The 17070-nt window shown below is 42.9% G+C and overlaps 1 protein-coding gene across 1 annotated transcript in view; it reads right to left on the bottom strand.

Annotated features, from left to right (window-relative positions):
• Positions 1-17070, bottom strand: part of CCDC13 (coiled-coil domain containing 13) — a 113859-nt gene that overhangs the window by 27630 nt on the left and 69159 nt on the right. Inside the window, exons 6-9 of the mRNA XM_068118130.2 lie at positions 13197-13433; positions 11112-11221; positions 4228-4353; positions 3911-4023 (exon numbers count right to left, since the gene is read on the bottom strand). Of these exons, the coding sequence (XP_067974231.2) occupies positions 3911-4023; positions 4228-4353; positions 11112-11221; positions 13197-13433 (586 nt within the window). The remainder of the gene's footprint in view (positions 1-3910; positions 4024-4227; positions 4354-11111; positions 11222-13196; positions 13434-17070) is intronic.

The following is a 17070-nucleotide window of genomic DNA, read 5'->3' on the forward strand; positions in this document are numbered from 1 at the left end:
ATGGGTAAAATAGTGGCAAGAGGCTTTGGCTTCGCCGGCTCATTGCGGCTTTGCAGTAGGGTACTAGGAGCCGGCGAAGCCGGTGTTGTGAATGAACGTGTACGTATTATGTTGAAAAGCCAGATTTTGCTGGATCCCTTGAGAATTTCGAAGCTTTAACGCACCAAATCGCTCAATGGAGGCTGCCATCTTGCGGATGCGGAAGTATGCATAACAAATTGAAAAAAGTTCAATAGGAGTTTGTTTCACCCGTCTTTGTTTGATTCACAAACTTATGCACCTCTAATTTGTAATTAAAATACTTTAAGACCAACCTCGGCCCGCACGGGCCTGGTTATCTTCAACGAAAATCGTCACCAAACACCGGAACCAATGAGATTCGAGCATTTGAAAAAATATTTCAAAAACCAAATCACTCAATGCAGGCCGCCATCTTCCGGATGTGGAAGTATGCATAAAAAAATTGCGAAAAAGTTCAATAGGAGTTTGTTTCACCCGTCTTTGTTTGATTCACAATCTTATGCACCTTTAATTTGTAATTAAAATACTTTAAGACCAACCTCGTTCCCCGGGCCCGCAATGGTCCTGGTTATCTTCAACGAAAATCGTCACCAAACACCGGAACCAATGAGATTCGAGCATTTGAAAAAATATTTCAAAAAAGCTTTTTACCACATTTCGGACGCTGAAAACGGCATCGAATATTCTAAAATTGACGAAGAATTATTTTTTTGAAATCTCGCGTCCATCGGGGATAGTTTTTCACGGCCGGAAATATCCGAAGTTGAGACGGAATTCTCCGAATTAATCAAGAAGGAAATTTTATAAATTTTAATCTCACCCAGAATGCAAATGGTGTCATTTTGAACTAGGTACGGTACCTACTACACCTACCTACTACCAACTACCTAACCTACTGATGCCATAGTGATGGGTAAAATAGTGGCAAGAGGCTTTGGCTTCGCCGGCTCATTGCGGCTTTGCAGTCGGGTACTAGTATATCAAATTATAATGTCAAATCCCGATTGTATTGAGATATTATCAAACCAGCGAACCATCATCATCTGTTCACTTCTGGATTCGGGAGCAAGGTCCTGATCGATCACTGAACTGAAAATATATAAAATGACCATTGCCATTCACACCACACAGGTGGAGATGTAGCTTCCAGGCACCATCTTGGTTGGCACTCGATGCTGGGCGATGGTGATTTCCGTCATGCGTTTGCACGTAATTCAGAGCGAAAAGCGATTGCGTTTTTTCACCTTTTGTGCGATCGTTTTTCAACAGGAAACCTATCACAGTTACTACAACACTTTCCTTTATCCTTTCCTTTTCACAAAAAAAAATTCGAGTTATGAATTAAATGTCTTTGAAACAGCTGTGAAACGTCTTTCCACACCCTTCCGACTGGAGCAGTTTATTGCCGCACAAAATGGCATTTTAACAGTTGTCTGGCTTTTTTAATCTGGGACACGTTCAAAACAAACGAGATCCGCGAAGCGAGTCGATCGAGTCGTGCTAACCAAGATGGCGACACGGCGGCTACACTTTTCACGGAGTATGAGCGTTCTATATTTTCAATTCAGTGGTGTCGATTGCATTTCAAAATCATAATTGTATTGAGGAATTTCTGAAACCTCCTACCGACCTTACGACACCTGCTGAGACCCCAAAACGTTCCACAGAAGGTTATTATATTTCCTTTTAGTAAACTATGCAACTGTAATGGTTACTAAATGCTGTCCCCCTGTCATGTGACCAGATCTTCAACTCTGATTGGTGAACTTTTGTGAGGGACATACATGCATATGGACAGACAAACGCTGGTCCTGACGCCATTGCCCTATGTGCTACACCGTAAAAATTTCACAGAACTTTTGGACAATTAATTCTAAGCATATTATTTGTATTTCATCTGGATCATTTCACATTGAGACCACCCCATCAAGAAACGTATCTTTATGCTGACAACTTCACCCTCTGCTGTAGCATCGCTCATCCTTCAGATAGGCAAACCTCATCACTCTGCCAAAATGGATACAATCAGGAGATGGTACAACCCTTGGAATATGTCTTTTAACCCTGAGAAATATCACACAATCTCTCAGTCTCTCCTAAAGGACTGTAGCGAACAACTCCTTGTATCCCACTGATAAGCCAGATCTGGATCCGGACCTTAACCAAAATCTAATCTGCTGGTTCTTCACCTATCCATCTCATCCACCAAGTTGTCATAATCTGTCCACAACTTTTTGAAATACCTTATACTGTACAGTATATCGTTTTTGGCCTTATCTCTCAATGGTGAAAAATCAGTTGGAAAAATTAAAAAATATCTGATTCGGATGCTGATCTTCACCAAAATCGAATCAATTCATTCTTGTCACACAGCCAACCTGTCCACCAAGTTTAATCTGAATCTGTCCATAACGTTTTGAGACATCCTGTGCTCAGAGACAGACAAACAAAGAGATAAATGAAAAATCACTCATAGAGTGACACTTAGCAAAAGAGAACAAAGTAGAATGGCACTCAGTAGAGCATCCTTTTTAGCTCACAAATAATTGGTGGTTGAACTCTGTGACCTGATATGCAAATTGTCTTCAAATTTTAAGTTAATCGGATGAAAATTGACAATTTTAGAAATTTGGCCTATGTTGACCTTTTGGCCAATGTTGACCTTTTGGCCTATGTTGACCTCAAGTATAGTTGGTGGTTGGTTTCGTTAAGCCGATATGCAAATCCTATTCAAATTTCAAGTAAATCAAATGAAAATTGAGCATTTTAGCAATTTGAAATGGTTGTTGACCTTTGGCCTATGTTGACCTATTGGCCTATGCTGATCTCAAAAATAGATAGTGGTTGAATTCAGTGAGCTGACATGAAAATGCTATTCAAATTTCAAGTCAATCGGATGAAAATTGAGGATTTTAGAAATTCGAAAAAATGTGGTGTACCTTTGGCCAATGTTGACCTTTGGCCTATGTTGACCTTGTGACATATGTTGACCTCAAAAATAGTTGTTGGTTGAATTCAGTTAACTGATATGTAAATCTTATTCAAATTTCAAGTGAATCGGATGTAAATTGAGAATTTTAGAAATTTGGAAAAAGCGGTTGACCTTCGGCCTATGTTGATCTCAAAAATGGTTGGTGGTTGAATTCAGTTAGCTTATATGAAAATCCGATTCAAATTTCAAGTGAATCGGATGTAAATTGAGAATTTTAGAAATTTGGAAAAAGCGGTTGACCTTTGGCCTATGTTGATCTCAAAAATGGTTGGTGGTTGAATTCAGTTAGCTTATATGAAAATCCTATTCAAATTTCAAGTCAATCGGATGTAAATTTAGAATTTTAGAAATTTGGAAAAAGTGGTTGACCTTTGGCCTATGTTGACCTTTTGACCTCAAAAAGAAATAGGATTTTGTCGGACCACAAACTCTACCATTTGATGAAGTTTCGTGAAGATCGGTTTAAAATTGTGACCTGTAGGCAAGCATAAGTGAGCGGACAGACAAGCAAACACAAACACACACACAAACAAACCGGAGTGATGAACATACTTGTCAAAAAAAAAATATATATTTTTTTTTGCCAAGTAACAAGAAAGACGTCGTACAGAGTGCACGATACTTGCAAAATCCATTCCCCTCCTCCCCCCCCCCCCCCACCCCCCAAAAGAAAGTTGCCATGGATATATCGAATTGTCCATTTCATTTAGATTTCAATTGCCCATCTTAATCAAAACTCGGTTCAATGAGATGAAAATTGATTATTTTAGAAGTTTGACCTTTGACCTCAAATTGTTGCTTTCCCAATTCAGTAATGAAATATGCAATTGTTGTTTAATTTGCAAGTTAATCAGATGAAAAGTGACGACTTTTCAGATGAAAATTGATGATTTTCACCGGTGTCAGAGCATCTCAATCTCTCCAGATCTTTCTCCAGCCAAACAGCTCTCCGCCGTTCCTCGGAAGCCAGCTGCTCTGCGGTCTTTGTTCTTTCCTCCGCCTTGTGTGTCCTTAACGCAGGTCACATGCTCATCCACACGACAACATACCAAGTCATTTCCTATTGGGCCATTAAAAAAGTCACTTTATATTCTTGTGCTCTCTTGTAAAGCTATGGAAATGAAATATATAAGGGACTTTTCCATTGTGCCTGTTGGCACCGTTGCATGATGCTGAGCATTGAACTGAATGTGAGCTACATGGTAGAGTCAAACCTGCTTTCCATCAGCCGCACAAGTTCCACGAGTCGTTCCCGTTCCACCTGGAGGTCATAACACCACTGTGGCCCTCCTTCCGTGCTGCTCTGGAGCAGCATTCTCCCAGCATCGCTGCCTGCTTGTCTGGGATTAAAGCAGGCATATTCTTGTGATGATAAATTGAAAAAGATCCCAAAATCTGGTTGCAAATGAAACTTTATTTCAAGTCCAAAGATTACAGTCACGTGGTAAGGCTCATGAAGCTTGGAATTAGTGCAAACACTAAAGGCATAACAATGATCTAGCAAGTTCACACTCGACTGGGATTTTAATAGAAATTCATTTCTGGTTGTGCAGTATCAATCATATCCCACTCAAAGATTCCTTTGTCCAATAATCACTCTCTCCCCACTCACCAAGATATGTACAGTCCAACCCTTTATCTCTGCTACTCCTAACGCGTACGGTGTCGCTCGTACAGATACCACATGCAGGTTGGGGACATCAGGAAACACCAACACACTTTTCAATGAATTGCAAGCACAACAGAAGACGATGACAACACAGTATATGGGATTTTAACCCGGGATCACTACTTCATGAGATGACGGACACAGACTCATCATGAGCTAATGTATTGCAAATTTGCAAGCTCATAATCTGGATAAAATGTCCTTTTACCAAAATAATTTAATGGATTCCATTAATGAAATCATCATGATTAATGAAAACATATCACACTAATTCCTTCATGAAATCTACCAAAGAATTACGCTTTTTCCTCCGCTGAAATATGTCTTGCCCAAATCATGCAGCATCCCCTGCTGACATTGCATCAGAAGAGCAGTTAAGTAAAATGACACTGTCATGGGTCATGTCTCATGTTACACATTGAGCTATGCGAGAACTCAAAACTGAAAACTGTGGAATCTGTTGTATTTTGTACTGAAAATGCACAAATTATTTTGACGTTTGCAGAGTATGATTAACAAACGGAAGCTGTAATATCATTGTGTGACCCTTTTTCTCATAACTGTAAATGAGACACACCACACATTAGATGTACAGAAAGAAGGACAAGAGAAGATTGGACACCCTCCACCTGGAGAAGCAAAGTTTGTATGACATTGCACACTGTTCATCAGCACACTAACGGGGCACGAAGACCGGGAGAAGTAAAGTTGGCGTTCTTAGCGATCTGGAGGTTGAAGACGATGGTGACAAGAAAATCGAAGAGTGGTTTGCACCATGGGATGACAGCCCACGTATGACTGGGGGATCAGTGGGGGTGAGGGCTTTCGGGGGGGGGGGGGGGGGGGGGGGAAAGCCTTTTGCTTCGAAAGGATCGACCCCCCTCGACCCTTAGTGTATTATAATATAGATAAATATAGATATAGATAACAATAAAAGAGAAAATGTTTGTGTCTTTTCCAGAACTCCAAAACCATGAAACCTAGTGGCCCAAAACATACGAAGGGAACTCCAAGAGTGTGCATGAATGAAATAGAAAGAGCAATCAGAGATTGTAGACCCTCGCCAGGACGTGTTTTCAGTGGTGTTTAAGGCTGTGTTAAAACAAATATGGCTGCCGAACCACGTGACCGATGACGTCATAATAATAATAAGAATTTTTTCCCCACCAATTTATACCTAGATGATGCTCAATAAATTTCATCTTGATCGGATGAAGTTTTGTACTTGTCGAATTATGACATCATAATGGAGGCACCTATGACATCATCATTAACAGATGTTATTCCACATAGAGAGTGCTTTACAATGAGCCATGTCTCAATTTTTTCTATGCAGCGCTTTCGTAGATGTAGAGGTGCAAATTTTTTCGGTTTTTCCAAGATGGCGACCGAACCACGTGACCGATGACGTCATAATTATTTTTTCTCCCCACCAATTTATGCCTACATGATGCTCAATAAATTTCATCTTGATCGGATGAAGTTTTGTACTTGTCGAATTATGACATCATAATGGGGACAGCTATGACTTCATCATTAACATATTTTATTCCCCATGGAGAGTTCTTTACAATGAGCCATGTGTCAATTTTTTCTATTCAGCGCTTTCGGAGATATAGAGGTGCAAAGTTTTTCGGTTTTGAAAAGATGGCAGCCAAACCACGTGACCTATGACGTCATAATTATCATTTAAAAAAATATACAGGTGGAGGTGCTATTGTGAAAATTTCCTGTCAATCGGACCGACGGTTGCAGAGAAAATCATATTTATTCTGTGTGGACAAACAAACAGGCAAACAGACAAACAAACAAACGGACTCAAATGCAACACCCTCTCCTCTGGCGAGGATAAAGATGGGTATTTGGGTAAATTTAAACACCCCATTTGAAGATAATTAATGGGATGTTAATCATAAAAAAAAAACAACGCCATACTAAGATGGTGGCACACCATTTTAGTTTACCAGCTATCACCACGAGGGGGTCTTAAGCCGCAATTTTGTTTCGGACTGCTCAACTTGACTTGGAACAAGCCACAACGTTTTCTGTAAGATAAAGCACTTAAAATGTATTTTTTCACTTTCCTCACTCATATCATCGAATGCCTTATTTTCAATACCTATGAATTGCTGTATACATCACTTTTGTAGGTGCTATATTTTTCAAATTAGGAGTCTGGAGGGGGGTTGACTCAGCCTGTCATCCTTCCGGGGTCGGCAAATTGAGTACCAGCATGCTGGGATGAATGATCCCAGTGTGTACCCCGATTTAGAATAGGTACACCGTATCCCTGCACATCGTAAGAGGCGACTAAGGGTTGGCGTCAGGAAGGGCATCCGGCCATAAAAACATTGCCTCAAAAAGGAAACCATGATGATTGTCATGGGGCCCGCAAGGCTAACCCCCGCTCTAGCGGGGAAAAATGGCCTTAAAACGACCATTCATTCATTTATTCATTCAGTTTGGAGTGATTTTATGCATTATATGATGCCATTTTCCATTACTGGACTGTCATGGACCAATTAAAGTATATAATCAAAATCTGTCTTCAAATTTGAGGATCGGATCTCATGGGCTAAATAAGTGTCAAAATCTGGAGTGAAATGTGAAAAATTTGAGAAATCAGCGATTCTTATAACTAAGGGTATTTACTTAAAGCAAGGCTGTGATCCCTCCTGCACCATATTTTATGCTAGTTTTTGTTATTGCGTTGATCAAGATGCTGGGGTGTAACGCATTACCAATCAGCTTGCTATTGCTTGCTATCACTTGCCAAGCCATCAACTGTGCTTTGGAGTGCTTGATTGAGTGCTTAGGCCACTTGGCGAGCGCTCTACAAGCTGATTGGTAATGGAACACACCCCTGTTTCACCATTCTCTTACCTTTACCTGAACAGCAAATAAAAAAAAAAGACATTCGGGAGCAATCAAAACAGCGGCCTGTTGCCTTTTTTTTGTCCGATTGAAAAAAATTATAATTTTCCTGCAGGTTTGGATTAATTTGAAGCAACGCTTATTACCTCCGCCACCAAAGGTGGATGGTGGTTATGTCTTCACCCCTGTCTGTCTGTCTGTTTGTGAACAAGATATCTCAAAAAGTTGTGGATGGTTTAGACGAAACTTGGTGGACCGGTAGGGTGTCTGACAAGGATGATTCGATTCGATTTTGGTGATGATCCGGATCCGGATCTGGCTAGTAGAATTTTTAAGTGATTCTTCACCATTGGGAGAAAGGGAGATGGGGCCAAAAACGATACATAGCAGGAGATCTCAAAAAGTTGTGGACGGATGATTTTGATTAAATGTGATTCTGTATTATGATTTTCTGGTCTACAAAACGTAAACTGTTCACCTGGTGGAGGTATGTGCACTACTGAGTGCCATTCTAGTGAATATTTTTTTCTTTACTTTTGTTGCTCAACTTTGAGTGGTATTCTTTGATGTTTGCTTGTTTGCAAGCCTTGGCGATACAGTTGACAGCGGTGCAATTGATGTTTCTTATCACAGCAGTTGTCGTTTTTGAAAATAAAATTACAAATTGACATTGAAGACAACATTAAGATGCTAAAGTAAGCAAAGTATTCTCCATATTTACACAAGAAAATACTCTTACGGGCTCGGGCTCAGGGGCTATCACGAGGGAGGTCTTTCAGACCCACTCCCTAACCTCCGTACCCTGAAGCCGTTAACCACAGATGGTACATTTTAACCTGGGGTGCGAGCAGCCAGTTTCATCAAAAACAGTCTGCCGAGAACTCCACAGAGCAGGATACCGTAGTTGGGTTGCAGTGCACAAACCTCTCATCACACCTAGCAATACATTTTTGCGAGTCTGGTGGTGCAAAGAGCATAGGCAATGGACTACCGAGCAGTGGAGAAATGTGATATCGTCAGATTAATCATCTACTCTACACCATGTTCTCGACATCGAACGAGTGCACTTGTGGTGCCAACCTAACGAACTCTACAACCCTGAGTGCTTGATCCTAACAATGAAGGATTTTGGTGGTTCTGTAATGTTGTGGGGCACATTTTCCTGGCATGGTGGGGATGCAGTCACTTCCTTAGAAGGCAAGATCAATGCCAATCACTACATAATAGTACTGAATGATCATCTTCACCCCATGTTGCAGAATTTCTTTCCTGCCAGGAGGGGTGTCTTTCCAGGATCACAATGCCCACATCTACAGAGCACGTGTGGTCACCCAATGGCTTGATGAGCATGATATTGATGTTATCCATATGTCATGGCCTTCTCGGTCACCAGATCTGAACCCAATCAAGTATTTATGGGATATTCTGCAACGATGCCTGAGACAGGTTTTCCACCTCCATCAAACAAGTGTGAGTTGATGGACTTTCTCGTGCAAGAATGGTGCCGCATCTCTCCTGCAGAATTCCTGACGCTGGTGGACTCCATGCCTTGGCGCACACAGGCCGTCCTAGCCGCACGTGGTGGCCCAACGCCCCATTAAGTGACTTTACATTGGTGTTTCCATTTTTTTGTCCACTACCTGTGTATCTCACACACACAAACCTGTATTTTTCTCCTTTTGCATGACTACAGTACATTTATGAATGAGATAAATGTTAATATAACAATGAAACAATGTTGAATCCTCATATTCTTCTCTATAGATATAATGTGTCCAATACAACAACAACATGCATTTTAAAGGCCATTTTCCCTGCTAGAGCGGGGGTTAGCCTTGCGGTCCCCATGACAATCTTCTCCATTTTGCCCTATTTTCTGCATCTCTCCTTGTTAACCCCCTTGCCCGCATTTCTTCTTCCACCATCTTTAGCCAAGTCTTTTTCGGTCTTCCCCGTCCTCTGCTTCCTTCTACATTCATTTCCATCACTCTTCTCAACCAGTCACTTTCATCCTTCCTCAACACATGACCAAACCATCTCAACCTGTTCCTGTTCACAGCATCCATCACAGGCTCTATTCCCATCATCTTTCGCAATTCATCATTTGTCTTCCTCTCTCTCAACGATACTCCACACATCCACCGAACCATTCGCATTTCCACCCTTTCCAACCTTCGTTGCTGCTCTACGTTTATTACCCATATCTCGCTCCCATAAATCATAACACTTCTCACACATGCAGCATACACCTTTCCCTTCAGCTTCAACGACACTCCCCTCATCATCAGCACACCACCCAGTTCCCGAAACGTCTTCCATGCACATCTCACTCGAGCAACCGTTGCCGAGTCTGATCCACCTTCTCCATTCAGCATGTCTCCGAGGTAGCAAAATGTTTTCACACCTTCCAGCTTCACGCCATCTCCAAGATCCAACTCAACATTTCCTCCATCTGCGGCTCCCTCTGTGCACACCTTACATTTGAATGTAGCTGCCACACTGGTTAATGACCCTCTCAGACCACTACATTTTTGATGAACCCACTCAGCGCACATTGTACATTGAATGGAGTTCACTCCGACACCCTTCCTACACACAGCACAGGGCCACTTCCCAGTTCTTTCCACCTCACCACATGCTTTACCACTTGCCATCACCTTCGTCTTTCCGATATTCACCTTCAGACCTTTTGTCTCCATACATTCCTTCCACGTGGTCATCTTTTCCTTCAGTCCATCCATACTTTCCGCAATCAACACCAGATCATCTGCATACAACAACTCCCACGGTAAACCCTCCTTTACGTTCTGAGCCAGCACCTCCATCACAGCTACAAATAGTAATGGACTTAGTACCGACCCCTGATGCACTCCCACCTTCACCTCAAACTCACCACTGTTCCCGTCCTTCGTCCTTACAGCTGTGCGCGCTCTTTTGTACATTGCCATCACTACTCTGATCAACCATTCCTCCACTCCTAACTTCCTCAATGCCCATGTCAATACTTTGCGTGGTACCCTATCGAATGCTTTCTCCAGATCAACAAACCCAAGAAACAACTTCTTCCTCTTCTCCATGTACTTCTCCTGCAACTGCCTCACAATGAAAAGCGCGTCTGTCGTTCCTCTTCCTGGCATGAATCCAAACTGCATTTCGTCGATCTTCACTTTCTTCCTTATCCTCCTCTCCAACACCCTTTCCAATACCTTCATTCCATGCTCCAATAACTTTATCGCTCGGTACGAGCCACACTCCAGAGGGTCACCTTTCCCCTTGTATAGAGGGACGAGGGTACTCAGTTCCCAATCCACTGGAATGCGGCCTTCTTTCACCACCAGATTACAGATCTCTGTCATTCTCTTCACACCCCAACTTCCTGCTGCCTTCAACATATCTCCCACAACTCCCATCGGCCCTTAAATGTCCCTTAAATGTCCTTAAGTGTCCAATGTCCATCTTAAAACCCTGACTTTGATCATTCACTTAGGAAACGGCCCAAAAGTATATCCATTTAACCCATATATTGTACAGCCACAGTAAAGAAGTACAGCTCACCTGATCTTTCCAGATGAACCAGCATTTACTGAGAGAGGTATCTTCAGGTTTGTGGCATCAACTTCTGCTTGGAGCAAATCAGTATTGTTCACTCGCTCCTTTGTCTGTCTCTGATGAAGCTCATATGAAGTTGGGATGGGTAAGTGACAAAGTATAAAGAACCACTGTTTCATGATATTCTTGTAATACATGTAAAAATCATGGATACCTACAAATGTCTTTGTCCTGTATGTAGTATTTGAACAAGCATCCCCATAAGCCTCAGACACTAAAAAGACTTCGATATTTTTTCTTTGAATTCCAGAATGCATTGCATGATGCCATGTTGGATGCCAAGAACAACAATACACAAGCAAGTAAAGTTGTTTTATGCAAGTGTATGTGAGCAAAAGAGATAATTCAAATATAATTATTTCAGTCGTTGGTTTCAGAGATTATGGTTTTACAACCAATAGCATTTCATGACAAGCTTTGCTTTGCATGACATTTGGAGTGCATAGAATGGGTTGAGCAAACATAAAATATTCAATCTGTGCCTCATATACTGCTAAGTACGTAGTGTGTTCAAAAAGTATCCGACCTTTATTAGCGCTGAGGAAGCGCCTCTAGCGAATGACTTCCAGCCAGTGTAACGCGAATTCCTGTCACAGGAATTCTGAGATCATATAAGTGTGACGTGGCAGTTCCTGATTGGTTCGTGTTGGGGAACCCCTTCTCGCTGCCGACGTGACGTAAATTCGCGCACGCGCACTGGTGAAGCGCGAGATTCGGCCCAAGGTTCTTATTATTATTATTATTATTTTTGTATACAAGATCGAGGCTCGAACCATGATCGAGGCTCGAAATTCCATGCCCGAACCTCAGCGCAATCCAAGAGAATTCACTTGTTTTTCGTGCGTAAAAAAAAAGAAGCTAGGGAGGCGTTGATTGGTGCACGTATGTAGGCGATCCTAATGCGCACGCGTGAATTTTTTCCCACCTGCAGAAGCTGTCATTCGACGGCAGACCGCCGATGAGTGAGGACATGTAAGTGAGCACAGTCGGATTTTCGTTTTTGACAAAATGACGTAAAAACTTGAACAACGCTACTGCATCAAATTTTGTGTTTCATCAAACTTGCATCAAAACTGCAACTTGGTTTCTGGGTGGTACCCATAAACCCAGGACTCATCGCCAGTGATCACTGTGTTGAGGAAGCTGGGATCGCTGTTCACAGTCTCCAGCATGTCCTGTGCGATCTCCAAACGGAGTTGCTTCTGCTCAATCGTTAGCAGCTTTGGTACGAACTTCGCTGAGATTCTCCTGAAGCCCAAATCCTCCTTCATAATGGAATGAACGGTGTTGAATCTTGCAGATCGTTTCCACTTGGGAATCGCCAAGCTTTACACAAAATTTGATGCAGTAGCGTTGCTCAAGTTTTTCCATCATTTTGTCAAAAACGAAAATCCGACGGCGCTCACTTACATGTCCTCACTCATCGGCGGTCTGCCATCGAATGACAGCTTCTGCAGGTGGGAAAAAATTCACGCGTGCGCATTAGGATCGCCTACATACGTGCACCAATCAACGCCTCCCTAGCTTCTTTTTTTTTACACACGAAAAATAAAGGTCGGATACTTTTTGAACACAGTAGTATACGTGAGCCACTCCGTTACCCAAGTGTGGTTTAAAATTTGCTGTGGTTCTAGAAATTTGCAACGACCTAGATTTGCTCTCATTATTGTATTATCCAAAGTTTCTCAGTAATGAATGCTTTGGTAGATATCAAAACAACACTGCAACTTCAATCTTGAGAAGAATGCACAAACGATCGTTGTAAATTGGGAATATAGAAAGTAAAACATAGCACAAAGGAATGGATTTTGCCTCCAAATTGTCGCTATTTCTGCCAGGATCATTGGTAAAAGGGACAGACTATCCATCCAATAAAATTTCTATCTAAAGCAAAATAAAACTGCATATTGTTTACAACTACAATAAACTACAATATTATTTTATCTTTGTATTTTCACAAGCATCGAATTGAAAATTATTTGTTTTCAATGGCACAAACTCTACAATTGGCCAATATCCAACTGCACTAACCTCAGAGGATAACCACTGGGTCCCCATATTTGGTCCATAGGCTTCAGGCTTCATGATAGGCAATGCTTTGCGCACCCGGACTGTGGGGACACCGTTGATTTCCGTCACTACTTCTTGCTGCTTACTTTGTTGTCCATAGGCCTGAATCTGTTTCTTTGCCACCTGTTTCTCCTGGGAACCCGATACATTGATGGTGGTGTAGGTGGTCAGAGATTTCTGAAGTATACGCTGCTGCTTCTGCAGAGCAAAGAAATTCGAAAGAGAGAGAAAGAAAGTGAGAGCAGTGGTTTCCATGAAATAAAAGCTGTGCATATGATGTCATAATTTCATGCAGCAGCCATGTTGGAGAGGCCACTCCAGCTTAATACTTCCTGAGAGCTCTCACAATCTATATAAATAAAACTGAGTTGAAGTTTACTGACCAAGGGTTAACTACCAAATATTGCCACATGTACAATGTATGTGGAAATGGCCACTGCATGCCACTATCGCCACACAGGCCTACACGTTCTTGGTGCGCAGATCGTTCATGCACTGTAATGGGCGTATATATAAAATATAAAATATAAAAATATAAAAATATAAAAATATAAAAATCACGTATAGTGAGTGAGTTTTTTTAAACGATATTTAAAATCATTATTTTAATAAAATTTAAGTACTGTATATACTTGAACACTGCGTGGGGTATTGTGTTATATGAACTCTCGTGTTTACCATCTGTATGACAGCATTTATAAAACAAGTACATACGCTCCCTATGGGAGCAGCAGGAAAGATGATGTTATTATCCTCTCTGGTGGGGTATAAAGATGGCAGTAGATCGAGGCTCGGGTCAGTTAGTCTCTGGTGGACACAATAAGAAGATAATGCCTCAATAACATCAGGTTTCCTCCCTTTCAGTTTAGTGTTAAACAGCAGTAGCGCCTGTTTAAAAAGGTAATCATACATGTTTGTGGTTTATAATGCTTTTACTTCTGGTGGGGTCCCCCACGAAACGCTACGATAAGCTATTTATATAGTACATGTTAACAAAGCATTTGTCCAAGGAGGAAAAATCCCTTGGGGAGAGGAGAGCAAGATCATTGGTATTAATATTGTTTTATAATAACATTAATAGGATGCTATTATCATTATTGTTGCAATTACTTTTGTTATTGGAAGCGGCCTTGGAAAAACGCCACAATAAGCTATCTTTACAGCTTAACATGGATTTTGCCCATGGAGGAAAATCCCCTTGGGTAGAGAGGCAAATTAAGTTGCTACAACCTCCATCATGTGACCCTTTGCTACAACCATCATAAATATTGTTACGGACACGACTTAAGATGTTGCTTGACCGAGCGGAATGGCCGCCGTGTTCGCACAGTTTACCCGATTACCCCCAACTCACCCGATTCCACTCGAACGTTGGCCGAATCGCGCTACGCTAAATCAATGAAGGAAAGGACACAACGGCTGGGATAAATGCAACGACACAAGGGGTACAGTTCTCAAGACCTCCGGAGGAGGATATAATTGGTGATGCAGAAACGGGTAGATTACACGGTAAGAGGTAAAGCACAGAAAAGATGGGCACTTAGACACAGTCTTATCTATCCCCGACAGACCACAGACAAACGGGACAAGACTGACTTACACGGGGATTGATGGCAGGGAAGGACAGGCAGTCGATAGCACAAGGTGCATCTTGGCTCAGGGACAGGATACAGCACGGTCCAGTAGATGCAGGGAGGTGTCACAGCGCTCGGTTGGTGGCGTCTCTCTTCCTTCAAGTCCAGCGCGCATCTGACGTCACCTCCCTCTTCCTGCGCATGCTCAGCGGGGAGTGACACGCCCTCGGCTCGTTAGCTCCGCCCCAGATGGAATCGGTCCGCCGCTTCTATTGGGTGCGGGGGGTTACCGGGCTCCGCCCTTGACGAGGAGCTGACAGCGAGCCCCTGCGTGGTAACCCCGTCGGAGCACATGTTCAATGGCGGCTAACCAAGCCGGAGTGAGGACGCACACTCCCCGCGCCGCCGCTGCTGTTGTTGTTGTTGTACCATGAGGAAGAGCTGCGGGGAGGTATTGGGAGGTCCTAAACTTTCTAACGGTGCCATACAATCACATTCTGGTGCAACGAAGAGTCAGAATTAATGGAAACGAGTCCTTAACTGACATAGACTAAGAATAACTAGCAAGATGTCCTATAGTTGTCTACGTGAGATGCGGTGGACCTGGATGCGACATTTAATGGGGGAAAAAGGGGGAGGTCGGGTCTACAGAGTGTTGTTTACAGAAAATGGGACTAGGGAATGGGGGATTGGGGATAGTTGGGAAGTATTGGGGAAATAGGGGAATATTTACAAGCGGATATGGATGGAGGCCAATCTCATATCCGCAACATTGCACCCTTCTCTACTTCGGGGCGGCCCGACCCGATAAATTTTTACTTACTTTAGTGTGGCACTCAGATGTAGTTCCCTCTACTATTAACTCAACCCTGAGTGCGACAGTTTTACAGATGTTCACAAATGAGTAAATATGTCCCCCTGCGACGTTGCACCCTTCTCCTCACAGAAACACACCCACAGGATAACCGAATCGCGGAAAGAATCCTCAAACTAAACATACAGCCGGTAGGGAGCATCATTTATACAAGACTGATATTTACACTACGATCCAGGACCTGTTCTTTGAGGAACACATGCAGATGTTATGCATAGAGAGAGAGCACGCATGCCAGCATCGATACACCAACCCACGAGTGCCCTGTGGCCCTACGGCCTTTAATAATGTGCAGAGCACCCCATCCAAGCACCAAAAGCACCACCCCATACACACAGTCAGCACCATCCGGTGCACCAATAAAGTGTTCATAGTCACCGGTGGTGTCGCAGCCGGCCGATGTTCTGCCGCTGGTCTTGCCTTCATGTGGTGTACTTGGCCTTCTGGCTTCTTTAAAAATAAAGAAAGGCGCCAACCGCGTCCATTTCTAAATTGTGGCCGTCAGGGGGGCCAACTATAAGTGGTTCACCTGTATGGCATAGGTGCCACGTTGACCCAGAGGTCCATCAACGGGTGGTGCTTGCCCGCAAAAGAACTGCGGTCCATTGTGGGCGGCCACCAAAATTGCGGTCCATATGGTGTATCGATCCAGGCAGCAAGCAGCGAAAGTGCAGGCTCACAACTGCAGAGCCAGCACCTCTCTCTCCTCTCTCTCTGCCCCAAAGCCAGGATCCTCGGAGGTGGGAGACAAAAACAAAAGACAAGTGAGTAAGGTGGTAAGGGCGCAAAAGTGCATGCAGTATAAGGTAATGCACACTGGGGGCACATGGGAACCAGGTGAGACAGGTACGTTCCTACCGTACGCCCCCCCCCCCCCCCCACCAGGTAACCTACATTGCCCCTCCCTTACCCCTTACTGTATCCACAAAACACCACACTACCCATAAACATCTACTTTACACATCAACAAACGTCCCTACTGTCTTCCCCGTTCCTCCCATAAACCAAATTCGTCTTCTCTCCCTCCTAACCAATCAAATTTGCCATTTCCAACTCTCATCAAAATTTGCCATCTCCAATTCAACATCCAAATTTGCCATCACCAATTCATCATCAGTCCCTCCTAAGGAGGGAGAGATGGAATCACCCCAATGTCTCATCCACGTCGTGATGCGTCTCACCAATCCAACCAGCAATTCTTATTTCCTGCAACACAAAACAAGGAAAACACAGGTGTGGAGTCATCATCATCACCTCAGGTAAGTGGCTGCGTATGGTGCGACAGGTTCATCAATCCTAACTATTTCCTAAATGACTTTAACAACTTTACATTACCCGGGGTCTTTCCCTGCCAATCCATTGGCCAACTTACACTATGGGTTCTAAA

Source organism: Myxine glutinosa, chromosome 1 (genome assembly GCF_964187855.1).
Source record: "Myxine glutinosa chromosome 1, kmMyxGlut1.1, whole genome shotgun sequence".
NCBI lineage: Eukaryota > Metazoa > Chordata > Myxini > Myxiniformes > Myxinidae > Myxine > Myxine glutinosa.